At 25.8% G+C, this 26,304-nt stretch overlaps 7 protein-coding genes across 7 annotated transcripts in view; 3 read left to right on the top strand and 4 right to left on the bottom strand.

Moving 5' to 3' along the window:
* Nucleotides 1-2,723: 2,723 nt before the first annotated feature.
* Phum_PHUM423020 (60S ribosomal protein L3, putative) lies at nt 2,724-5,635 on the bottom strand. The gene is made up of 8 exons (XM_002429130.1): nt 5,626-5,635; nt 5,226-5,418; nt 4,973-5,141; nt 4,484-4,619; nt 4,018-4,204; nt 3,511-3,713; nt 3,164-3,319; nt 2,724-2,944 (listed from the first exon to the last, which is right to left on the bottom strand). The coding sequence occupies exons 1-8, from the start codon at nt 5,626-5,628 to the stop codon at nt 2,768-2,770; spliced, it is 1,224 nt and encodes a 407-aa protein (XP_002429175.1). The 5' UTR covers nt 5,629-5,635; the 3' UTR covers nt 2,724-2,767.
* Nucleotides 5,636-7,649: 2,014 nt separating this feature from the next.
* Nucleotides 7,650-8,715, bottom strand: Phum_PHUM423010 (DNA-3-methyladenine glycosylase, putative; the record flags this gene model as incomplete). Its single annotated transcript, XM_002429129.1, has 3 exons — nt 7,650-8,062; nt 8,127-8,291; nt 8,463-8,715. 3 exons carry the CDS (start codon nt 8,713-8,715, stop codon nt 7,650-7,652), a joined length of 831 nt encoding a protein of 276 aa, XP_002429174.1.
* Nucleotides 8,716-9,274: 559 nt separating this feature from the next.
* Nucleotides 9,275-10,224, top strand: Phum_PHUM423000 (endonuclease III, putative; the record flags this gene model as incomplete). Its single annotated transcript, XM_002429128.1, has 2 exons — nt 9,275-9,920; nt 9,992-10,224. 2 exons carry the CDS (start codon nt 9,275-9,277, stop codon nt 10,222-10,224), a joined length of 879 nt encoding a protein of 292 aa, XP_002429173.1.
* Nucleotides 10,225-10,552: 328 nt separating this feature from the next.
* On the bottom strand, nt 10,553-11,072 carry Phum_PHUM422990 (uncharacterized protein; the record flags this gene model as incomplete). The annotated part of the gene is made up of 2 exons (XM_002429127.1): nt 10,553-10,618; nt 10,854-11,072. 2 exons carry the CDS (start codon nt 11,070-11,072, stop codon nt 10,553-10,555), a joined length of 285 nt encoding a protein of 94 aa, XP_002429172.1.
* Nucleotides 11,073-12,152: 1,080 nt separating this feature from the next.
* On the top strand, nt 12,153-19,753 carry Phum_PHUM422980 (TATA-binding protein-associated factor, putative; the record flags this gene model as incomplete). Its single annotated transcript, XM_002429126.1, has 26 exons — nt 12,153-12,175; nt 12,285-12,406; nt 12,473-12,747; nt 12,841-13,059; nt 13,244-13,402; nt 13,530-13,802; nt 13,881-14,149; nt 14,241-14,463; nt 14,540-14,686; nt 14,767-14,914; nt 14,999-15,206; nt 15,323-15,584; nt 15,680-15,972; nt 16,059-16,251; nt 16,333-16,548; nt 16,634-16,901; nt 16,986-17,209; nt 17,279-17,416; nt 17,494-17,645; nt 17,788-17,929; nt 18,031-18,238; nt 18,317-18,543; nt 18,617-18,765; nt 18,858-19,152; nt 19,248-19,466; nt 19,565-19,753. 26 exons carry the CDS (start codon nt 12,153-12,155, stop codon nt 19,751-19,753), a joined length of 5,241 nt encoding a protein of 1,746 aa, XP_002429171.1.
* A 778-nt stretch (nt 19,754-20,531) lies between these two features.
* Phum_PHUM422970 (uncharacterized protein) lies at nt 20,532-22,599 on the bottom strand (the record flags this gene model as incomplete). The annotated part of the gene is made up of 7 exons (XM_002429125.1): nt 20,532-20,982; nt 21,053-21,246; nt 21,318-21,431; nt 21,514-21,750; nt 21,841-22,015; nt 22,089-22,282; nt 22,360-22,599. The coding sequence occupies 7 exons, from the start codon at nt 22,597-22,599 to the stop codon at nt 20,532-20,534; spliced, it is 1,605 nt and encodes a 534-aa protein (XP_002429170.1).
* Nucleotides 22,600-24,696: 2,097 nt separating this feature from the next.
* Nucleotides 24,697-26,304, top strand: part of Phum_PHUM422860 (Cullin-2, putative) — a gene marked incomplete at both ends in the record, with an annotated part of 3,455 nt that continues 1,847 nt past the window's right edge. Inside the window, 6 exons of the mRNA XM_002429124.1 lie at nt 24,697-24,815; nt 24,887-25,096; nt 25,174-25,462; nt 25,556-25,722; nt 25,844-26,075; nt 26,169-26,288. Of these exons, the coding sequence (XP_002429169.1) occupies nt 24,697-24,815; nt 24,887-25,096; nt 25,174-25,462; nt 25,556-25,722; nt 25,844-26,075; nt 26,169-26,288 (1,137 nt within the window). The remainder of the gene's footprint in view (nt 24,816-24,886; nt 25,097-25,173; nt 25,463-25,555; nt 25,723-25,843; nt 26,076-26,168; nt 26,289-26,304) is intronic.

The raw sequence follows: 26,304 nt of genomic DNA, 5'->3' as shown, positions 1-26,304 counted from the left end.
GATTTTTTTAACTTTTATTATTTAATATTAAATTTTTTTTTTTTTTGAATTGAATTTAATACTGATTATTCGTACTCGATGATAAAAAAAATATTAAATGACAATTTTTTTTTTTTTTTTTTTTTACATTATAATAAACTCATATTCACCTAAAAAAAAATTCTTAAGGCATTGTTGTATTTAAACACAAACAAAAACAAATTATTATTATTATTATTATTATTATTTTTTAGGTATTCGTTACGTAATAATTTGTAAACATTGAGTGTAATGATTTTTTGTGTAGTTTTTATTTTTCAACATCCAAATTAAAAAAAAAAAATTAATTAATTAATTAATTAAGTGTAAATTAAATAAATAAATAAATTATTTGCTGAAATTTTTCGCTGCTTGCATTTTTAAATAAAAATAAATAAATAAATAAATATTATTTATTAAACACGTTTTGATATTATGTTTAAAAAATTTGATCAATTTTGAGAAGGATTTTCAATAAATAAATAAATAAATAAAAATTGCATTTGATTTAAATTTGAATTATACATAAAATTATTTTTTAATTATTATTAATTTTTTTTTCTTTTTCTTTTTTTTTCTTTTCATATTTAATAATAATAATAATAATGATGATAATAATAATAATAATAATAATTTTTATAGTTTTTAAAAAAAATAGAATTTTAATTTTTAATTTAGAATAAATTTAGATTATTTTATTGAAATGATGATGATGATAATAATTTTTATTATTTTAATAAGAAGAAAAAGTTGTCAGAGTAAAAACAAAATTAATAATTATGTATTATGAATAAATTAATTTTAATTAATAAATAAATAGAATTTTTTAATAGATTTCATTTTGACGATAAATGATTGATTGATTATTTAAAAAAAAAAAAAAAAAAGAAAGAAAAAAAAATCTATGAATCCATTTTTAAAAAAATGATTTTTTGTTCTTTTTTTTTATGTAAATAAAATTATTAACTTTAATTTATTTCCTATTAATAAAAAAAAAATTGAAAATGTTATTTTTGGGGTTACTTAATTAAGTTAATTTGAAATAAAATAAATAAAATAAAATTGTAAACTTTTTAAAAAATTAAATAAACAAAATATTAATTAATTAATTTCATTTAAATAAAAAAAAAAAAAAAAACGAAACAACTGTAATAAATGATTATTATTATTATTATTATTATTATTATTATTATTATTATCATTTTCGATACGAGTAATCAATTTAAAATATTTTCAATCCCGAGTTTTATAAAAAAAAAATTTTCTTAATTTTTTTTTAAAAAAAAAAGTAAACTTTCACGATGTGTATATATTTATATATGTATTTGTTAAGGCTTAAGACACCTTAGACAGGAATAAGAAATAATAATAATAATAATAATAATAATAATATATAATAACTTTTAGATTTAATTAATTTTTAAAAAAAAATCTATTAAAAAAAAAAAAAATTATCGATGTTAATTAATTAAGACGTACCAAAAGAAGAAAATGGAAGGAAAATTTTTTTTTTTTTTTTTTTTTTTTTTTAATGGCGTCAATTTTTTTTATTAATTAATTAAAATAAATAATAAATAAATTGACATTTCCACATTAAGAAAAAAATAAATAAATAAATGAGAAGAAGATGGAGGAGGAAGCACAGGTTGTGAATTAAAAAATATGAAATTATTATTATTATTATTATTAAAAAAATTTTCTTTTTTTTTGTCATATAAATAAAGGCGTTTAATGAAAATTTTTTAATAATATCTTGCCATCTTGAAAAATTTTTTTTTATTAAATTACTTGAAAGTTTTCATTATTATTATTATTATTATTATTTAAATACTTTGGGGAAAAAAAATAATAATTTTTTTATTATTTTTATTCACATCTTGTGTCTTTTCACTGATGTTTAATAAAAAAAAAAAAAAAAAAAAAATTTTTAAAATTATGTTTTGAAAAAATTAATTAATTTTTAAAATTACTATGTAGTAAAGCGCCTTTTATATGTAACGTAGTAAATAAGTATCATCTCATTAATCTTAGTAATTTATATATATAATTAAATAGATAATAAATAATTTTTTTTCTTTTATTATTCCAAAGAGCAGTAAATAAAATGATTCTTTTTGTAAGCATTTTCTTTTTTTTTACATTTATTTCCTTTCTTTCCCATATATATATATATTTTTTTGGTAATTAATTATAATAATTTAATTATAATCCTGAACTGTATTTAAATTAAAAAATTACTATAATGAGATAATATCTTATAAGAACACATAAGTAAGTATTTAAGTCTTTATCAAAAATGTAAATAAAACTTTGTTTACAAAAAAAATTAGCAAGTTTTATTAAGATTGTATTATTTGACAGCAAGTTTAAGTTTTTTTTGGATTGAAGAAAAATTAAAATTAATTAATAAATGATAAAGTAAATAAAAATTAGTAGTAATTTTTCCCACAGTAATAAAATTACAAATACTCAATTATGTGAGACCTCTTCATATTATAAATATGTATACCTCTTCATATTATAAATTTGTATACCTCTTCATGTTATAAATTCAAACCGTAATTTAACCTTTGATTTGCTATTTAAAGTAGTACCGACAAAATCTGTTACTCAATTACCAAATATTAATTCTGTTGTTTACTTATTGAAAATAACTTGGGAATATTTATTAAAGGAATTTACGCAATAAAATAAAAAAGCAAAATCGGTTTATCTGTTTATTAACGGAAACGACATTTTTATAACAAAATTAAGCGGCTTTAGTGGCTTGTTGTTGCTCCTTAATACGATCCTTTTTAAGAGCACCCATAAAAGCAAATTTGTCTTGTGGAGTCTGGAAGCGACCGTGTCCGAATTTGGATGATGTATCAATGAATTTCAAGTTAATCTTTTCAAGAGCAGAACGTTTGGTATGAACAAGCAATGACTGTAATAGAAATTTAATTATTTTCCATGAACCGAAACCACAACAAAACCTTAAATTTAATTCCTTAAATAAAAAATTTTTCAGTCCTATCATTCAATATCACAAAATTTTCAAAGGTCCATTGGCTCAAAGGTTTTATCATCATATGAATGTATTTTAGAAACTATTAGCCATCAACAACTAAATTATTTATGTAATGCAACAGTAGCATAAATTTACCTTTCTCAATGTTATAACTCTTTTCTTGGGTCCAACGCAACAACCCTTAATCATAATAAAATCGTGATTAACTTCACCATAGTGAGGAAAACCTCCCATTGGAGTGATGGATTTCTCAGTTAAATCATAATCTGTAGAGGCATTGTTTCCGACAAGCTAAAATTTAAAATAATATTACTAAAGAAAATAATAAAACATCCTGAAGATAAATTTATCAAATGAAATTCAGTAGGAAGGCAACAGCGTTAATATCCTCACAATTTTTTTTGGATCTAATAGCGTGAATACATCATCATTCAACTAATACATTTTGTTAAAAATAATTTATAATAAAAGTAATCACTTACCTTTCCATCCTTGTAATGAATGCCTTGACCAATTCTGTAGATTTTCTTATTCATTTCAGTACGATGGTGGTAACCCTTCTGACCTGCTCGAGCAACTGTGAATTGTACTCTTGACGGATGCCAGGCACCGATGCAAGCTACCTTTCTTAGACCTTTGTGAGTCTTACGCGGTAGCTTTTTGGTATGCCATCTTGATGTGACACCTAAAAAAAAAAAAAAGAAAAAGAATTAGAAATAAAAAAATAAAAAACTGAGCATTAAATGTTTTCAGCATGGTTTTCCCCTGTAATCATGAGCCAAATGACTTATACAAAGGTTATGGAATATGCTGACAGAGTCCTTAGAGAAAAATTGCTTTTTCAAAAAGAAATCTTTAATCTTTGATGCCCCAGCTAGAAGATATACTGCATTAAACAGCCTTTGGCTGGTGTAATTGTATAATTATACAATTAAGCATCAATACTGTAAACTTAAACTTATTATACAATAATAATACTTCAAACTTACCTTTGTAACCTTTTCCTTTAGTAACCCCAATGCAATCAATCATTTCATCGGGGGCAAAAACTTGGGAAACTGGTACAGGCTTTTCCAAATGTTCTTTAATCCATTTAACTTTTTGAGCCATGTTACCACCGTTAAGTTGAATTTCCATTATGTGAGCTTTTTTTTGCCTTTGTTTCAATAACTTCATCTATAAAACAATAATGTTTATGGAAAACGTAAAATCAAATTTAAAAAAAAAAAAAAAATTAAAATTAGTATGTATTCAGCATGGTTTTACTTAATGATCAACGCTTAATAAACTACAAAAAGTCAATGGAATATGCTGACAAAGCTAAAAAATAGCTTTTTAATCTTTGATGCTACAACTTCAAGATATACTACATTAAGTAGCCTTTTTTGTTGTAAATATGTTACACATAAGCATCAAATAAAACTAAACGATATGTAATAATGTAACTAAAATTACCTGAGTGTGAGCAATAACTCTAACACATCTGCAATATTTAATGATTTTCTTAAAAGATTTGTCGATGGATTTCACTCCTAATTCATCCTGCCATTTTTTCGATGCTTTCGTAAATGCTTTTTGTTCCGATCTGTACCTGTTAAACAACACAAAGGAGTAGTCTCATCTGTAATGTACAGAGTGGAAACTAGCTCCTTGCTCCTGAAATACTTTCAGGTGGCAATTAACTCATTTCCTGTAGTTACAGAAAAGTGGAGTTTTAAAAAAATTAAAACTCAATTAAAATTAGTAAAAAAAAAAAAAACTTATTTTAATGTCCAAAAATTTGGTTAAAATTTGGTTTGGTTAAATTAAGTGATTCACAAAGTCAGACCGCCCTAGAAATTTTCATCAAATAGATCAGAAAAAATTCCGTAAACTAAAAATTGTTGGTGTCATCATACGGTGAATCAATAAGATTATAGTTTTAAACATTAATTTAGTAATTACCAGTTTTTGTAAAAACGACGTCTGCAATCTTCAGATAAATGTTCAGCCCAGACCGTAACAAGAGCTCTCAAACCATGAGGTGTTTGAATGTAACCAACTGCTCCAACGATTATCATTGGCGGCGTTTCTATGATTGTAACGGCTTCGACGATTTCCTTTTTATTAACCTCTGCAAGTAAAAAAAAAAAAAAAAAAAAAAATTAGTATACTGATTCCACAACTTGCAAAAGAGTTCAAGAGTATTTATACTTACTAGAACCAGGTCTATCAGCCTCCCTCAAAACATGTGTCATCCCTGCTTTGTATCCCAAAAATGCAGTTAGATGCACTGGTTTGGACCGATCATCCCTTGGAAAAGCCTTAACTTTACCACGATGTCTGCGGGATCTCTTTTTTGGGTAGAAACCCATAGACCCATGCCGCGGTGCACTAAATTTCCTATGCGACTATGTAATAAAAAAAAAATCACTCATTGGAACAACATTGAGTTAAAGACCGATTTTTGAAACAAGCAAATTTTGTATAAAAAATTTTTAAAATGTTAAATATTATATAAAAATCATTAATATACATTATTGTAGAAGTAAAAAATATATAAAATATAATTTAGAAATTAAGAAATTAAGAGGATGAAAAACGATAAAAATTCTTACCATTCCGAACGACGAACCACGACGAAATGATGTGTGCAACGGGAAACACGTTAAACAAAGTTAACGCGCTAAATACTTTTTGTAAATTTTAAAATATTTTTATATTAAAAATAATAATTTATTAAAAATTAAAAATAAAAATAAAATTTTTAAAGTTTTTAAATTATATAAAAAGTTAATAATTTTTAAAATTATAATTTAATAAAGACTCTCATTTGACTCTTCAAAAAAAAAAAAAAACATTCTGAACACAAACTTGTTAAATTCAAACGAAAAAAATTTTTTTAACAAATCATTTATTTAATAAAAATTTAAAATTATTATTTAAAATCTTATTTTAATTTAACAATAATTTAATTAAATAAAATTTATTAAAAAAAAAAATTTTAAAGAAATTTCATTAAGTAATTCTTCATTAGGTAAATTTTTATATCCGCACTTTTTTCACAACTTAAGAAATACTTTCAAATAAAATAATTAATTAAAAAATAAAAATTAATTTTAAATTCAATTAGTAATATCCATAAAAAAATAATGAAATAAATTTCTGATCAAATCAAAACCAATGAAAAATGTAAAAAAAAATGAATGTACTGAAATTAAAATTATAATTAATCATTACAAATAGAAAAAATAAATTTGTAAAAAATTAAATGAAATAACAATATAATAGTAACACAATATTTAAACTTATTCCAAAATAATAAATATTCATCTTTAATTTACAAAAAAAAAAAAAAAAAAAAAAACTACAACAAAAGAAAAACAAAATTATTAAAACAAACTTTAAGAAATATTACAAACTAACAATAATTTTCTAATAACAAAAATATAAAAATATTAGATAAATTTAAATATTTCATATTTATTAAAATACACCATTAAATAATTTTTGTACCTTTTTTTTTAAAAACAGTTCAATATTAGTTAACTTCATTTAAAATTTTTTAAACATAAAAAAAATCAGCAACTAAATGAGTAACTGACTAATATTTTGTTTACATGATGTACTAATATATACAAAAAAAATTGGCGGGTAATTTTTTACTAGTTTTGACTACATTGAAGCATTAAGGCAGTCTATAAATTTGATGTAAATAAATTTACAAATTCTAAAAAAAAAAAAATAAATAAATAAAAAAAAAAATTAAGAACTATAAAATATTGCTAATTTTTCATTGGTGAATAATTAGTCTTAATAATTTACTTTTTCAGTCAATTACAACATCATTAAAAAAAAAAAAAAATTTTACTTTCTATAATATTTTTATATATATATATTATAAAATAAATATTTCAAAAATTTAATTATTTTTAATACTTTGAAAAAAAATATAATTTGAATTTTTTTAATTATTGTCTATTAATTTTTTGACTTTACTCTAATAAAGGACACTTGCTTTGGTAGACACAACAATGGCGCTTAATTGATTTTCAATTTATTTTATCTGTAACCACAAAAACTTTTTTTTTAAAATACATTTTTTACCGCACCGTTTATACAATGACAGTATATGATTAAGAAAAGGTGCTAAATGTTTAACATATTTCACAAAAAACAAAAAAAAAATACTTTTCCTAGCTTAATTTAAAATAAAAATTTCTCGAATGCACCCAAGAGTTTTTAATTAATTTCCTTCAGTCTACAACTCATTGGCGCCATTTTTTTTTTACTCAACACAAATTTTCTCTAAAAAATAAATATTTTAACAATTTAAAAAATTTCAAGTAAGGTAACTTATATTTTTTATGACTAAAATACACCTAAATATTTAAAAAAAAATATAAAAAGCTCTTTAAATTGATATGATATAATTATTTCGAGTAAAATAATTTTATTGAATGACTATTACTAAAAAATATTAATTGTCATTTACACCAAATAAAATTTTTTTTAGCATTTAAATAATAAATAAAAAATAAATCTTTTTTTTTGGTTTGGTAATAATAAATGAATAAAACAAACAATATTTGGTAATAATTGAATAAAAACAAACTTCAATTCAATTTAATGACTAAATTTATCAGCAGACTTCGACAAAATCTGAAATTTCTCTATGCTTTATTTCTTGGCGCTTATCTCTTTTACTAACTGACTTGTTATCAATTATATAATATCTAAGTAGTTTAGATGACCATTCCAGGCCTGCTGATTCGACTCCGATTCTGTGAGCAGTTACTATTTTATGTTCCGGTACAGATATTCCATCTTCAATCCAAAGTTCATCAGATTTAGATAAATCTTTTTTGTTTAATGTTTTATCAATTTGAAGACTTATGCAGAGTTTAGCCGGTCCGTTACACAATTCATGAGATTTAAAAACTTTTGTAGTTTGTTTTTGCGGTTTATCAGGACGAGGATTATTTCTAAATTTTTGCATTTCTTCTTGACCCTGTAATGGCTCTAAAGCCCTAAGTAAAACTGCTGCTCCCTCACCTAAAGTTAATTCAAAATTTATATTTTATAAAAAACTCGATAACATAAAAATTTAAAATTATACCTCTGCTTGAAATATTAAACAAAGCATACATTCCATAAGTTAAGTAGATGTATATAGTTCCTGGTTTCATAAACATTGGCTCATTTCGAGCAGTCACTTTTCCATGATAAGAATGAGATGCTTTATCTTCTCCTCCTAAATAACATTCTGTTTCCACTATTCGACCTAATATAAAAAGTAGAGTTAATACAAAATTAAAGAATAAAAGTATCCTTATAATAGAGTGAAATTTTGTCAATGTAAGAGTCAATCATTTGTAGGGAAAGCAAAAGTAATATTAGAAATCACTTAAATTTTAGTTAACAAGGCCGTGTAAATAAAAGAAAAATATCTAACCTTTTAGGATATAACCGTCTAGCTGACGAACAAGAATTTTTCCTAATAATCCTTTGGCTAAATCTTCACAAGCGGTGTTGTAAAAAGTTTCACCTAATCTTATACCGGTATCTAAAATTGTTTCCGTATTGACAATATCTTTTTTAATTTTATATTTAGTGGTAGGTAAAAAATAATCAGACTCTTCATATTCAAATTGTTCAAAATCAACTTCATTTTTTCGGGGTGTATATCTCTTTCTCTTATTTGACATTTTTATTCATGGGACGAAGAGGATTAAACAACTTTTTGTTTTAGGCGCAGTAATTTTTTATAAATTCAAAAAGTTTAAATCATTCCGTTTAAACTATTTAACATTTTTTCCCCGAATATCAGAATTATTTCAACGTAAATTATTGTTCTTTTATAGAAAGAAAAAAACAACATCAACAAAAGAATAAACTTCAACACCGGAAAAATTTAAAATTAGGACCTTATTTTGTACTTCGACTAGCGTAGTTAACTTGAATTTGATGCATACAATTCATTGAATCTAGTAAGAAAACTTCAGAATATCTATTTTTTATTACTTAAATAAAAAAGACAAACTAGTATTAAACTGATTTATCGTTTATATTATTTATAACGTTTATATTTATTATTTTTATCGGTTGTATCATTTTGAATTATTTGTTTGTCACGTTAAAAATTATGAAAAAGTTTCCGTTCAATCAGTTCAACATTTTTTTTTTTTTTTCAAAATTTCTTTTTAAAAAGTAATAATCAAATTAGTCAATAATTTTGACGTTTTCTTAAAGTACTTTTATAAAAAAATGTCAAACTTAAAGAAAAGATCAGTCACAGACACTGAAGAAGTACAAAAATGTAAAAAACAGATAAAAATAAGTGCTGATTCTAAAAAAAAAATAGTAAGCAATGCTAAAAAATCACGTTATTTTAAAAATTCTCCAAAAGATAAAAGTTCTTCAGATTTCGAAGATTTTGGAAATCATTTGGTGGAATGGAAACCAAACAATTGGGAAAAAACGTTAATGAATATAAGAGAAATGCGTAAAGATAAAAGTGCTCCGGTTGACACAATGGGTTGTGATAAGTGTTTAGATTCTGAATGTGAACCAAAAGTCAAAAGATTTCATGCCTTAGTATCGTTAATGTTATCAAGTCAAACCAAAGATCAGGTAACATTTGCTGCCATGCAGAGGCTAAAAAATTATAAGACTGGTCTTACAATAGAAAGTATTATAGAAATGTCTGATGATACATTAGGTGAACTTATTTATCCAGTCGGATTCTGGAAGCAAAAAACTAAGTACCTTAAACAAACTTGTCAAGTGTTGAAAGAAAAATTTGATGGGGACATACCTAATACAGTTGAACTATTATGTTCTTTACCAGGTGTTGGTCTGAAAATGGCTCACATTTGCATGAAAACAGCATGGGATGTAATCTCTGGAATAGGTATAAATTTATTCAAGTATTTAACATTAATTTTAATATATATATAAGCTTTAAAAAATTTTTATTTTTAGGAGTGGATACACATGTCCATAGAATTGCAAACAGAATCGGTTGGGTTCACAAGCCAACTAAAACTCCAGAAGAAACTAGAATTTCTTTAGAATCTTGGTTACCTAAAGAGCTTTGGGAAGAAATTAATAATCTACTCGTCGGCTTCGGGCAACAAATTTGTAAACCAACTAAGCCTTTGTGCAACAGTTGTAAAAATCAACCTTTCTGCCCATATGCTAAAGCTAATAATTAATTGTATTAAGTAAACTTTATAAAAATACCACTTCAGTACCACTAGAATAATTATTGTGTTCAATTGATCTAATAAAAATTTTTTTTATAAAATTAAATTTATTTGAATTATATAAAATTTGAAAATATATTTATTAAAAGCAAATTCTATGAATTATTATTATTATTCATTTTTTGTCTTAAAAGTTTTCTTCTTTTTTTTGCTTCTTTTTTTTGTTTTTTCAAATGCTTTTTCCTATCATAGTTTGACTTTAGTTGAAAAAGCCTACTGTTTTTCACTTTAAAAGTAGATTGTTGTTTTATCAATTTTTTTAATGCTTTTGCATTTTTTAAATAAGATTTTTTGCCACTATCACTCTTTGTCCTGTCACTAAACATTTCCATTCCTTCAAGCTCTAAATTTTGTTGAGCCAAGTTTTTACTATCTTCATTTTCTTCATATTTTACCTAATAAATTAAAATAAAAATTAAATTTTCTTGTAAAATTGCTTTTAAAATTAATTTTTTGATAAATTTATAATTTTCTACATATTTCTGTTAAAAAATAAAAGTAGTAAAGTAATTTTTGAATTTTCCATTTACAATTATTTTCAACTCAAAAAGTTTAAGTGAATTGAATTTATTTTCTACCTCGTTAACTCCAATCCAATGATTGTTTTTTGCCAATTCAGCAGCAGATAATTCGGTTATTTGAACAGAATGAGTATCCATATCAATTTCTTTTGAATTTAAATTTAGCTCAGGTATTGGTTTGGGTATCAGTAACAGTCTTTTATATGCCTCCTTGGCTTCAGCTTTTATTCTCTTTTTTTCCAATTTAAGTTTTTCTTCAAATTTTTCTATGGCCATTTGTTTTTTTTGTAAATTTCTTTTTTTAAATCCAGTAAGAAACTCTCTGAAAATATAAACATGCTTTAGATTTAATAATAATAATAATAATAACAACATAAGTTTTAATTTAAAAAAAAAATATAAACCTTCTAGCATTTTCATCGAAATTAATAACTAATTTATTTTTTTTATGTTTGTTTTTAAAGTTATGATTTCTATTTTTGTTTGATGATGACTTATTCATACTAAGTTTTAGAAACACTTGAATTAATTTTTTAAATTTTATTAAAATACAAAATACTTTAATTTTTCTTATTCTATGACATTTGACGGAAACAGTATTTTTGTGAACAGTAAAGTTTTTTGTCGTAAAAATACAAAATAAAAAAATATCCACCAATCAAAACGATTGAAATTCATTAAAGTCCGAAGCAGGTGCAGAATCATCGTCAGTATAAAAATGACTGAGCTATGGTTCTTTCCTCTCTGAATAAGTTAATTAAACAAACCAAATTTATCAATGGGGGAATCGATTTTTATTGGTTTAAACTCTTTATAACGCTAAATTATACATTAGGTATCACTTGAAAGGTAAATTCAGAGTTTATAAACAATATTTAAAAGTTTGACTTTTATAAGTTTTTAAATATATATATAATTGATGCAACTTTGAAATTTTGTTGTGTGCCCATATTTACAGTTCGTAATTTTTTTTGGAATTGAAAATCCTTTCAAATATTTAAATATGTAATTAAATTTTTTAAATTAAAGCAAAAAAGAAGTTAGGGGGTTTAATTTAAAAATTAATAATTAATTGGAACAAGCAAGCTTTTACCCTAATTTAATTTGTTTGGAAATTGACGATATTAATATTATCCTAAAGACTCGTGCAGTACAATTATTTTTTTTAAAAAAATTTTTTCTCAATTTTTTAAAAAGAGTTCTAGCTTGAAAGTTTATTGAAACGGTTTCAATTAGGCACCATAAGGTTTCAGTTTTATTAATTTTCTTAATGTTTAATTTCATGAAAAATATTTTGTTTTAATTAAAATTATGTGGTTTCTATTTTTTTTCTCTTTAGATGTTTTATCATAAATCATGACATCAAGACTTGATAGATTGTTTGTATACTAGAAAGTGGTTCATCCACTGTAACAAGAAAAGCAGCTGCTAAACATTAGGTGAAGTTCAAAAATTACATCCACATGAATTACATAATTTATTAGGAAGAATCAAATCATATTTGCATTCACCTACTTGGGATACCAGAATTGCTGCTGGACAAGCAATCCAGGCTGTGATTGAAAATGTTCCTTGTTGGGATCCAACACCTGTGCCTCATTCAGTAAATGGTAGTTATTCCTATTAATTTTTAATTTTTGGGACAACTTATTAAACCTCATTCATTTTATTTGCAGAAAATACTCAAAGTGATAGAAAAAGAAAAAAGTTAAACTTGAAACTTTTTGATATTAATAATATCATTAAAAATGGAATACATCTGACAGGATCAGAAGGCAAAGAATATGACATGCAAGAAGAATCTGGGCCTTGCAATGTCACTAAACAAAAACAAATTTTAAATGCAATGATTGGATTAGATGTTACAGATAGCATTGGCATAGATATGAATGATTTATTAACACCAGATGACTTGATTGCTAACTCAACTGATAAATGTAAAAAACCAGGGGTGAGTTATCTGCATTCAAAAGTTTTTTTTTTGCAAATAAAAAGACTTTTAATTCTTAAAAACTTTGTTTTTTTTTTTTTTTTTTTCATTTAGAAATCTGTAAGCGAACTTGTTCAATTAGAATTAAGCCAAGTTGAAGGTTTAAGTATTAGGGAAAGAAACAGAGCTCAAAGAAAGGCTAGACAATTGGTATCCAAACAACGCTCAGTTGACAATGAGGATGAAGAGCCTAAAAGAAAAATAAAAAAAATTGAAAGTTCTGTTGTTGAATCATCTGAAAATGTGCCAGATTTAACAGGGTCCTGGGGTAATGTAAGTATATTTAAATAAAAAGTTTTATTTTATTCTAAAATTGTTTTAGTTTCATGTCAAAATTTCTATTTTTAAACATAGTTTTAATAATAAACTGCTTTCTAAAATATGCAATGCTACGTTTTATTTCATACTAATTCATTTTTGTGATAATAAAATTAATATTGTTCTCTGATTCTTATAGGCAGTGGATTGGCCTTTTAATTCTTTTTGTGAACAATTAGTAACTGATTTGTTCAGCCCACGATGGGAAACAAGACATGGAGCTGCTGTGGGTTTAAGAGAAATTATTACTTATCACGGTAAAGGTGCAGGAAAAATGGCCAACACTTCCCAGGAACAAGTAAGAATTATAAAAATTTGAACAAAATTTTAAAAGCTTGCTTTAATTCAAGTTCAACTTTAAGTTAATTTTCTTAAGTTAAATTTTCTTTATTACCTTTAAATTGAGTGTAAATACTTGTTTTTAGATGGAAGAGGATCATAAGTTATGGTTGCAAGATCTGGCTTTCAGGGTTTTATGTGTTTTGGCGTTAGATAGATTTGGAGATTTTGTATCTGATCAAGTAGTAGCTCCCGTTCGCGAAGCATGTGCTCAAGTCTTGGGAACCATTCTTAAACTAATGGATAAATCCCATGTTGAAATTATATTAAATATCATATCACAATTGGTTAGCCAGGCAGAATGGGAAGCTAGACACGGAGGACTGTTAGCTCTCAAGTATATGTTGGCCGTTCGAAAAGTAAGTAACATATATTGATTTACGAAACAAAATATTTCAATCATTTTTTCTTATAAGTAAATGCAAATTTGATTAAAGGATTTAGTTCAAGACATTCTATCGGTGGCTTTACCTCTGGCAGTGGATAGATTATCAGACGAGGTTGATGATGTAAGTGCTGTAGCGGCTGCGTCACTCATTCCAGTAGCACTGGAAATAGTATCCAGAACGCCCGATCAATTACCTAATATTATTTCAAAATTATGGGATTTGCTCTTGGACCAAGATGATTTGGCAGCAGCGTGTAACAATTTCATGGGTTTATTAGCGGCTTTATTGAGTTTACCCGATACGAAAAAATATATAACGTAATAATTATTTTTTAGTATTATTATTATTATTTTTTTTTTTATTAACATTATAATTTAATTTATGGTGAACATATTTATTTAATTTCAGATCGCAACCTATTGCAGAATTGATTCATAGATTGTGGCCTTTTTTAAGTCATAATGCAACATCCGTTCGAAAATCAACACTTCAAACGCTTAAAACTCTGACGACATTTCCTGACGGAAGGTTCAACGACTGGGATTCCGAATTGCTTAAAGTAGCCATGAGGCACGTGTTTCAAAGAGTTTTGATCGAATCTAACGAAGAAATACAAGATATAGCTACGGAGGTCCTTAATTTTTTTAAATTGAAATTACACTGTGTCAAATTATTTGATGAAAATTTGACATTTAAAATTTTTACAGGTGTGGAGAAACCTAATTGTTAACAGTCATCTCAATACTCTTTTAATGGCGGCTTGTCCTTGTTTCGGTGGTTGGTTGTGTCTTTTAATGCAAAACTCAAAGACTGCTTTCGATCCTAATCTTTTAATTTTTGAAGACATGTCAAGGGTTAGTGTTTTAAGTAGTTTTAAAATTTATTTTATAAAATTTTATTTTACCTAATTTTTTCGGATAATCATCATTTTCAGTTCAATCGGAAAAATGGAAAAGGTACCATGGAAGCTTCTAATGTTCAAGTAGATCAAAAATATTTTTTGGGTGGAAGTGAAACTACCAACGTGGACTTGCGGAAAACGAATGCCAATAGAGCAAGGTGTTTGGGATCTAAAATGTTAGGTACATTCAAATGAATATATGTAAATATGATGGAAAATTGTAAATGTTTTGAATTTTCATTTATAACTAAAATTTATTCGTAAGGTTTATTGTCGCACTATATCGTGCAATTACCCCCTGAATTAGCGGTGGCAGAATTGCAAGGAGAATCTCCCATTCAGTGCTACATTAAAGTTTTGCTGTCTCATTTAAATACGAAATCGGCTCTTCAAAGACTCGTATGCGGTCTTGTTGTTTGCGAATGGGCAAAATTGCAAAAAGATACCGTTGAAGCGCAGGAATTAATCACAAGGTTTTAATAATAATAATAATAATAATAATAATAATACCAATCAATGTGCTTTTTTTTTTAATTTTTGATCTTTCATAATTAATAATTACACGTTCAATTTTTTCATATTTATATAGATTACACGAATGTTTAAACGAAAATATTTATTTTGATGAAATCGGATTAACATTTACTCGGCTTCTTCAAGAAACCAAAGACTACATATTCACTCTAAAATATTATCAAGTAGAAATTGATGAATCGTATATGGCACCTGTTTTATCATTAGATCAAATATTAAAATTAACAAAAAATCCTAATAAATGTAATAAGCACACTAAAAAATTGTTGGAAACTTTAGAAGACAGAAGGAAAAACATTTTTTCTGCAGCAAATCAGGTTTGTTTGTTTAATTAAAAAAAAAAAAAAAAAAAAAAAAAAACTAAAGTTGTTTTTAAATTTTTATTTTAAATTCCAAACTTTCTTTTTTAAAGTTGCTGACGGATCAGACTATGCTGAGCATAACTTGCCAAGCTGCATTGGCGGGATCCGTAATTGAATTAAAAGCAGTCACTGGAAAGTTAAATCCCGTCATAAAACCGATAATGGAATCGATAAAAAAAGAAGAAAGCGAATTGTTTCAACGGATAGCAGCTGACGAGATTGCTCATTTGATAGAACTTTTTGTCGATAAAACTCCTTGCCCTAATACTAAAATAATATCTAATCTTTGCACTTTCTTATGTTCCGATGTAGAATTTACTCCTAAAATTAATAAAGATTTTCAGTTAGTATTAAATAGAAAAAAAATTTTTTTTTTTTTTTTTTATTTAAAATTCATTTTTTTTTTTTTTTTTTTTTTTTTTTTTCAAGAGAACCGGATAAAAGTGTAAATTCTTTAGAAAAAGTTAAAGATTGTGGAATATTGACGTTAATTAATCAGCAAAGACTTGCCGAGAGAAGTTTGCCAAAGCGTCAAAATACGACGGGTACTAGAGGACCGGGACGTCCTCCATCAATTGTCCCGGAAGGTTTGACTCCAGAAAATTTAAATCAAATTGATGAGGTATAAGAAGTAATAAATTTCTCCCGTTTCTTTTTTAAAATTTTTGTATTTTTAATTTTTCGAAAATTAAATTCTTTTTAGAGTCAAAAAATTTATCAAATACAAAGAAGAGGTGCCACTTTTGCCTTGGAAGCTATCGTAAAAAGATTTGGAGAAAATCTACCGAATAAGTTGCCAAACATATGGGCTACGCTATGTTGCCATTCTTCTGTTGTTAAAACCAATGAAGATTTAATTGTTTGTTTGCAAGTTTTAGAATTAACTTGTTCTTCTGTTCATTCGAAACTTTTACCGCAGGTACCATTTTTTTTAAGGGTTTCGAAAAGAATTTTTTGGGTCAGTGTACGATTGATAACCTAAAAATTTTTTTCTGACGTTTTAGCTTTTGGATTCCTTGCCTAAATTATGCGAATTATTACAAAACGAGGCTTCCGCTATACGACACATGTCGGCAAGGTGCATAGCAGCACTTTCTGTTTTAGATACTGAACATGTCATGCAAGTAATAATTAGCACCATCGTTCCTCTTTTGTCTGTATCCGACTCCGATATAAAACGCGAGGGAGCAGCCGAAGCCATTTTTTGTTTAGTTGATAAATTACAATTAGGCATTATTCCTTATGTAGTTTTATTAATAATTCCTTTATTAGGTAAGTCGAACAACAGAAATAGGTTTTCCTTTTTAAATTACAAAAATATTATAATTATTTATTGTTTTTTTTTTTTTTTCTTAGGTAGAATGTCTGATCAAAATAGTGCCGTGCGAACGATTTGTACTCAGAGTTTTGCGACCCTCGTTCAATTATTACCTTTAGATAGTCCAATATTAGACGGTGATAATTTAAGTATCGAGAAAGAAAAAGAAAGGAGTTTTTTAAGATATTTGCTCAATCCAAAGACGATACCCGATTACAAATTACCCGTACCCATTAAAGCGGAACTTAGATCTTATCAGCAAGTAAGTTGTAAAAAATAAAAATGTCATTATGAAAAAAAACTAAAAATTTTTTTTCTATTGTGAATTTAGGCCGGAATCAATTGGCTGGCGTTTCTTAATAAATATAAACTTCATGGAATATTATGCGATGATATGGGTTTGGGTAAAACCTTACAGTCAATTTGTATATTAGCCGGTGATCATTATTATCGTCAACAAGAATATTTGGTAAGATGTCGATTAAATATAATTTTTTTTTTTTTTAATTGATTTTGTTTATAATATTTAATTTTTTTAAATTTAAGGAAAAGGGCAGTCCGGATTGTAAACCCCTTCCATCGATCGTAATATGTCCACCTACTCTAACCGGTCATTGGGTGTACGAAGTAGAAAAATTTTTATCTAAAGAATATTTAAATCCTCTTCAGTATTCGGGGCCACCAGCCGAGAGAGAAAAGTAAAGAAAATAATGTTGAATCCATTTAATTTTTTTTTTTTTTTTTTTTTTTTGTAACTCTGATGTAAATAACACACACACACACACACACACAAAATGAAAAGATTTTTAAAGAGAAAATGTTTTTTTTAATAAATTTTAGATTACGTTCTAAAGTATGTGATTATAATCTCATCGTAGCATCGTATGATATAGTTAGAAACGATATAGAATTTTTTAGAAGCATTAATTGGAATTATTGCATATTAGATGAGGGTCACATAATTAAAAATGGTAAAACTAAGGTATTCCCCCCTTTTTTTTCTTTTTTTTCTTTTTTTTTTAATTTTGACGCTCCTGTAAAAAGTTTAAAAAATTATTTCGAGCGTACAAATTTTTTTTCCAGGCTTCCAAAGCTATAAAAAGTCTAATAGCAAATCATAGATTAATTTTATCCGGAACTCCCATTCAAAATAACGTTCTGGAATTGTGGTCCCTTTTTGATTTTTTAATGCCTGGTTTACTGAGTACGGAGAAACAATTTAATGCAAAGTACAGTCGTCCGATACTAGCCAGTTGGGATCCTAAAAGTTCTCCCAAAGAACAAGAAGCAGGTAAGTTAATTTTTATAATAAATAAACTAAAGTTTGTGTCTTATAGATTTTTTTTTTTTTTTTTTTTTTTTTCTCCAGGGGTTATCGCCATGGAAACTTTACACCGTCAAGTTTTACCATTTTTGCTTCGTCGAATGAAAGAAGATGTTTTAAAAGATTTACCACCGAAAATTACTCAAGATTACATTTGCGAATTATCTCAATTGCAAGAGCAATTATACGAAGACTTTTCCAGGTCTCAGGCTCATCAATCCTTGCAAGATTCTCTTTCATTACCGTCTCATGCAAATACTCATATATTTCAAGTAAATCAAGTCTTTAAATTTTTATTTTTGCGAAAAAAAAAAAAGTTTAACGAATCGATTTGTTTTTTTTCAGGCTCTTCGGTACCTACAAAACGTCTGTAATCATCCCAAGCTTGTTTTAACTCCACAACATCCAGAATATCAGAAAATTATGACGTTACTAAATCAACAGGGGACTTCGATGGACGATATTCAACACGCTTGCAAATTACCCGCTTTAAAGTATTTTTAACTTATTATCATTATTATTATTCTTTTTTTAACGGGGTCGTGAATTAATATTTAAAAAAAAAAAATATTTTTTTTTAACACAGGCAACTTTTGTTAGATTGTGGCATAGGCAACGCGGCAGTAGCCAATGATGTCGTTTACATTAATCAACATCGAGCATTAATTTTTTGCCAATTGAAGTCCATGTTGGACATAATAGAATCTGATTTATTGAAAAAACATTTGCCCAACGTATCCTATTTGAGATTGGACGGTAGTATACCTCCTTCTCAACGTCACAGCGTCGTAAATAAATTTAACAGCGATCCGAGTATCGATGTTTTGCTTTTGACCACTCAAGTTGGTGGATTGGGTCTCAATCTGACAGGAGCCGACACCGTACGATTTAAAAAATTATTAAAGATATCGAAAGAAAGAGAGGAAAATTCGAATCAAAAACAAATCGTTCAAATATTATTATTATTATTTTTCAGGTTATTTTCGTCGAACACGATTGGAATCCAATGAAGGATCTTCAAGCCATGGATCGAGCTCATCGTATTGGCCAGAAAAAAGTCGTCAACGTTTACAGGTTAATCACACGAGGAACTCTGGAAGAAAAAATTATGGGTTTGCAAAAATTCAAATTGCTTACCGCTAACACTATAATCTCGGATGAAAATGGAGCCATGGAAACGATGGGAACGGATCAGGTATGAGGTGTCGGTTGGCCTGAAATTTCGGAGAGCATTTCAAAAAGTTTTAGTAAAATTTTAATTTTTAATTTTTTTTTTTTTTTTTTTTTTTATAGCTATTCGATTTATTTACGTTGAAAGATGGAGATGGTAAATGCGGTCCTTCGAAAAATTCGAATTCAAATTCGAAAACTCCAAATTTACCATTGAAGAGTCTTCTCGATAATTTACCCGAACTTTGGGAGCAACAACAATACGAAAAAGAATTCGATTTAACAAATTTTATAGCAAATTTAAATAAATAAATAATTTTTTAAATTAAAAATCGATAACATTTTCCACGTGTCCTATCGTGGGTGTAACCGTTAAATTGATTTTACTTTTTAAAAAAAAAAAAAATGTTATTCGTCGTTATATAGAGATTCAGTTTTTATCGTTTTGTAACGGTTAAATATGAAAATTTAAAAAAAAAATATAAAATTAATGAAGATTTTTGTAATAGCTAAAAAAAAAAGAAAATTCATAATAAATTTGTGTTTGTTTTTGTACTGATAAAATGAATTGTTTTTTTTTTTTTTTCCCTCCATTACTTAAACCTGAATTAATTTTATAATAAATTATTTTTGTTTTGTAAATTTTTAAAATTTTTGGGTGATTAATTTTGTCCTGAAAGCAAATTAACGGTAAAAATGAACCTGGATTATGTTAAAAGTGAATTATTTGCTTTTAAATTTGTTTGATTTTCAATTTAAAAAAATTATTTATTAACTTTACTAAAAATTATTTCATTAGCCCCTTTTATTATTTATTTATTTTTCACATCAATTAATAATTTGGAATTTTTTGTTATTATTGGAAAAATATATTTTGATAAAATGTAAAAATGAAATTTAGAAAAAAAAAAAAAAATCTGCGTCTTAAATTATATTATTATTATTGGGATTATTATTATTAGAAAAAAAACTGAATTTTTTACCCTGTTGAATCAGGTATTACACGTTACACCCATTTACAAAAAAAGAAAAATTTTTTTAATAATAATTACATTTAAGCAAAAAAAAAAAAAAAAAAAAAAGGGAAAATTTATTCTGGCACATCCGGTAACTTGCATTTCAATTTAAGTTCATTCCAATTTGTTTTTATATTATTAACCAAGCGACTACGATAACGAAAAACAGTCCTATCTCTTATGCTTGCCGTTTTAACACAATCATTTCCACCAAATTCACATATTCTGTAATGATGTAATATGGCCGAATCGGCAGGTACGTTAATCGTACCGTGTCCAGGTAGGAATTCCCATACGAAATGATTTCCGGCCTCAATGACAAATTCCGGTCGACATATGTATTTTGAACGTTGTTTATGAGGATGAAGTTTTGCTTTTCTTTTTGTTTTTTTCATCGTTATGAGTTTAGAATCTAAATTTTTTGATATTTTTGTCAATGGATCATCATCCCACTGTAGGTAAAAAAAGGCGTTTTGAAATGAATATGAACCGGGATTTTTCAAACGAATCCTTCTGCTTATCCACCTGCAAGGTTTATTTAATTATTATTAAGCAATGATAAAAATTTTCGTATGGCAATTTTATCATATTCTACCGTAAAAGATCCAATATGGAGTCGTTATATCTTGGAATTATAAATTCATCTAAATCAACCATGGCTACGTGGGAATATTTGTACATTCCTCGATATAAGCAGTCGTTTAAAGCAGCAAAAAGCCCCTCGGTTCTTATTTCTTTTTGGGATTTCATATTTAACTGCCAGGGAAGCATAGTCACAATACCTTTTTCCTGTAAATTTATTAAAATTTGAGATAACCGTAATGAAGCAAAAAAAAAAAAAATTTGATGTCATTTTTTACCATGTAATAATTCAATATACAATTAACACTGGGTCCAATTGTATGATTGTACATTGTGATATGTTCAACACCTAAAATCCTATACATTTCTAAAAATTCTAACATTTGCAACGCCTAAAATTTAAAAAAGAAAAATGTTTTCATACAGAATTACAAATAATTAAATTTTTGATGAGAAAAATTTTAAATTCCCTACTTTATCATAAAAATAATGTAAAGGTTTCACACAAACGGCTAAAGTTTCTTGATTTGATTTTGTTTTATTGGCAACAAATTGAAAATCTTTATCTAAATTTTTAACGATCAGGTGATTAGAAGGGGGATGACGAAGTCTGGATACAATAGATATCGAAGATGGCGTCGTTAAATTTCTCCTAAGGGGACAAATAACAAAGCAAGCACTGTATTTCAAATTCCAATTTTCTCGTATCATCTAAAATAAAATCATTTTGCAAAAACTTTTTTTTGTTTTTTTTTTTTTTTTCAAATATAATTTATAAAATTAATATTAATATTCACTTACCTTGAACTGTGCTGGAATGGAGAATGATGTAAATTGTGTTTTATTTCCAGTTGTAAGGGGATACCAAAATCTACACCATACTTTATCAGGACCCCTTGTTTTTGTAGCTCCAATTACTCTCACTGTGCGCCCCTTTCTCTTATCGTAATATGCTGAATACACATAAAATTTTGACCTGTAAACAAAAAAAAAAAAAAATAATTAGTGGGAAAATTTTAATGGATGATTTTTTCTTCAAAAATGTCTACCTCGTTCCAGAAACGGTTTGCCATTCGCCATCTTTAGCAGTCTGATTTTCTCTTAATGTTGGAAGCCTATCTTCAGAATTACTCAAATACTGATTATTTAATTTATCATTATATTTTCTTATTGGTTCACGCCTTAAAAAAGCAACTATGTTTGAATCGATTTGACGATTGTGATATAAAATATAATCTTCACCCTGATATATAAATATAAACATTATTACATGTCCTACAATTTTTTCTCTTTTTTTTTTTTTGATAAAATTTTGCTTACATCATCATAATCCGATCTGTCACCATATTTACCACTTTCTCCATATCCACTTTTTCTCACGCTCAATCCCTGATTCCTTCCTTTTTCATCAATAAGCAAAACTTCGGTTAAAACAATTATACCGAAAACGGCAAAAAACATGACGACGAAAAAGAAACTCAGGTTGGCTCTTTCTTTATTGAGCCTGGATTTTGCCAATTGTTTACGAAATAATCCATTTCCTACTCGTGTCCTAAACATCCTTTTTCCTTTTTTCCCTTAGTCATAATCACCGTTTAAAATACTTTTTGATAAGTTCTCTTAACTTCACAACAAACTATACTAATTCATAATTAAAAAATTGTACGCCTAAAAAAAAAAAAAATAATAATAATGATTTAATAAATAACAGAAATAAATACACGAACTTAATTGAATATTATTTAAACTGATAAATATCAAAAAAAAAAAAAAAAAATCAGGGAAAAAAATTTCTTTAATGACTTACATACCTGACAGTGAATTCATTTTACGTAACAGCCATTTTCGATTGTGAATATATTATTTATTAACGAGTATCGAAATAAATTTTATACGAAAACCTTTTTATTGAGAAACCTCATATAAAAAATGTCGTCGGATTTTATTCAGAAAAATAAATTTTAGTTGCACCCTACAGGGTAGTTCGACTTTAAAGATGTTTTTTTTTTTTTTTTCAACATGCGCAGTTTACCTCGTATATTTTCCAGTCATTAAGAAAACTTTTGAACCATTTCATCCTTTGTTTTATAATAAAAATCTATTTAAAAAATAACAATAATAATAATAATAATAATAATAATTGTCTGTAAGATAATAAATAATTAAAATCAGAATTTGTATTATTATTTTTTTCTTATGTAAAATTTACAATACAGGAGATAAAAAAAAAAGAGATCTGAAAAAATCTTTAAATTTACTGTTTAAATTTTAATATTAAATAAGTGTGTTTGTTGTTTTCTCTTTTCTATTATTTTAAAAGATAGTTAAATAAATAAGTTTAAAAGTTATTAATTTATTAAAAAGTTTTGTTTAAACTGTTTAAAAAAAAAAAAAATTATAATTGGATTTAAAATTTTGTATAATTGTATAAATGGAAACACTATAAATATAAAGTTATATTACAAAACATACTTACTAAACTTTGTAGTATTATTATTATTATTTTTATTATATTTAAATTTGTGAAATGAAGAAGAACCCAATCCATAGTAATCAATTTAATAAATGCTATAAATAAAATATTAAAATAATAATTATTTTAACATATAATATCTAATTATTATATGTCTTGAAAAAATAATTTATTATAATGCATTTAAAAGTTCAATTAGTTTTTAATGCTAATAATAATATTACCTTAACTATAAAAATTAGGTTTTATTTAATTCTTGATGAACAGTTAATAATTAAAATAAATTAAAAATTTAGTTTTAATAAAACTAATAATTTTTTTTTTCAACAATTATTTTATTTAAATTTGGCTCAATTAGTAATATTTTTTTTTTTTAAGTTGGCAACTTGTAATAGATTGTCAGTTGAATTACAAAGTGCAATTTCAAACCATGAGAATTGGTAATGAGCAATCATTTTATTTTTATTTTCATTAATTTTTTAATTTTTTTCTTTAAATGATATAAATACTCGATGATTTTCACTGAATTAAACTTAAAGTTATTTTGATTTGCGTTTTCAAAATGTGAATTATGCCATTTTAGTTTTTTTCTGACATGCTACATAAAACATCAAGTCTTTATTTTTGCCAAATTTTGAAAATAAAGAAATACCAATAACATTGAATTAGCCTTAGTCATTGCGTTTTTTTTTTTTTCCTGTTTTAATATTATCGTGTAATACATATATATATGTATTTGTGGGTCTGTGTGCATTTATTTAAAATTGATTTTTAATTTTTCTTAAAACCTAAAATTGAAAAAAAAATTTTTTGCTTTGCCTTATGATGAAAGAAAGTGGGGATTTAATTTAATACAAAAAAAATCATTATTATTATTTTTTGGGATATGAATACCATGTTGTTATTCATTAATATTTGTTTTATGCAATATTTATTATTTATCAATCAATTATTTAGCACATTTGAAGCACAAAAAGTATTCTTTTAAATCCAATTTTTATTAATATTCATTCGGTCAAATCATTTATTTTGAAAATTTTTTTTATGTAAAAGTATTTATTATTAAGTTACTTTTATAAAGTAGTTATTAAATTAATTTTTACTTAAAGATATTAAAATCACAAGGTTTTTTATTTACAATTTTTATAAATTTTTTTTTATACAGTATTATATAAATCTTTAAAATGAGCTTGAAACCAAAACAAATAAATTTTAATGCAACTTGGTCTGTTCTTCAAGAAACTGTTAAAGGTATAATAACCTTAGGAAATGTGCCTAGAGCAACATGGAATGATAGATTTAAGTAAGTAATTTAAACTGCAGTTTTTGAATACTTTGATGCGAATAAGAATCTAATTATTATTAATAATTTAGTGATGTGTATTACTTGTGTGTGGCTTACCCTGAACCTTTGGCCGATCGATTATATCAAGAGACCAAAAATTGTTTAGAAGATCATGTTAAACAATTGCATGAAAAAGTTAAAGCTCAAGGAAACAAAGAAAATACAGGGCTCTTAAAGGCATACTACACAGCATGGATTGAATATAGTCAAGGAATTATATATTTACATAGGCTTTACTCGTAAGTCTCTCAAACTTGCATCTCTTACTATTTATTTATTAGTTTTGTAATTTTTTTTGTTGGATTGTGCTCTTTAGTTATTTAAATCAGCAGCATATTAAAACTCAAAAGCTTTCTGAAGCAGACATCACCTATGGTGCATATACACCTGACCCTACAGAACAATTGGAAATAGGCGAATTAGGAATGGAAATTTGGAAAGAATTTATGATAGAACCTCTAAGGGAAGATCTCATTAGATTATTATTAGAAGTCATTGAAAATGATAGAAAAGGAATAACTAGCATTAATTCTTCAGATATTGCAAAAGTTATTATTCAAAGTTTTGTCCAAGTTCAAAAAGACAATAAAAATCCCAGTGCTGAAGTTTATAAAGTAAATAAAGGACTCATTTTTTTTTTTTTTTTTTTTTAAATATCATTACTTTGAAATTGATTTTTGTTAAATTTTTTTTGGTAGTATTATGAAGAAGTGTTTGAAGTACCTTTTTTAAAAGCAACTGGTCAATTTTATAAAATAGAAGCAGCAAAACTATTACAAGAATGTAGCATATCTGAATATTTAGAAAAGGTTCAACAAAAACTTCACGAGGAAGCTCGTAGAGTTACTATGTTTGTGCATCCTACGTGAGTTATTTTAATTAACAATAAGATAAAAAAAAACCTGTAAATTTTAATGCAAGTCATGGAACCTTTTTTTAATGGAAAAATACTGTTGGATTTTTTTAAATTTATTTATTTTTTTAAGATCTTATGAAAAAGTTCAAGCAAAGTGCGAAACTCATTTTGTGGTCGATCACATCAATGTCTTACACTCAGAATGTGTGAACATGGTCAGAGAAGAAAGAAAGCAAGATTTAAAAAATATTTATTTACTTTTAAAATCAGTAGCCAATTGTTTACCATTTTTAATTGAACAATTTTTGCAACATGTGAAAAGTCAAGGTTTTAATGCAATTAACAATTTACAGGGAGATAATGTGAGTTTCTTTTTTTTTCTCGATATTTGAATTTTAACAAAAACGGTCATGTTCTTATGCCCTCCCCCCCCTTTTTTTTTTTTTTTTTTAAAGGTACATTGTCAGTTTGTTGAAAATATGTTGAATGTTCACAAAAAATACAGAGATTTAATTGAAGAATTGTTTTGTAATGATTTACTTATGGTTGGTGCTCTTGATAAAGCATGCAATCAAGTCATAAATCATAAAT

Source organism: Pediculus humanus, genomic scaffold (genome assembly GCF_000006295.1).
Source record: "Pediculus humanus corporis 1103172108191 genomic scaffold, whole genome shotgun sequence".
Lineage (NCBI taxonomy): Eukaryota > Metazoa > Arthropoda > Insecta > Psocodea > Pediculidae > Pediculus > Pediculus humanus.
This window is presented reverse-complemented; position numbering and strand designations above follow the sequence as displayed.

Bases quoted from the DNA above. Each gene is read 5' to 3' on its own strand.
- Phum_PHUM423020 (XM_002429130.1), bottom strand. The intron at 5,142-5,225 runs GTAAGTATAAAT...TTTTACTTGCAG, and splicing joins GGCTGATAGACCTGGTTCTA to AGGTTAATAAAAAGGAAATC. The intron at 3,714-4,017 runs GTAAGTTTGAAG...TTTTTTTTTTAG, and splicing joins TAAAGGAAAAGGTTACAAAG to GTGTCACATCAAGATGGCAT.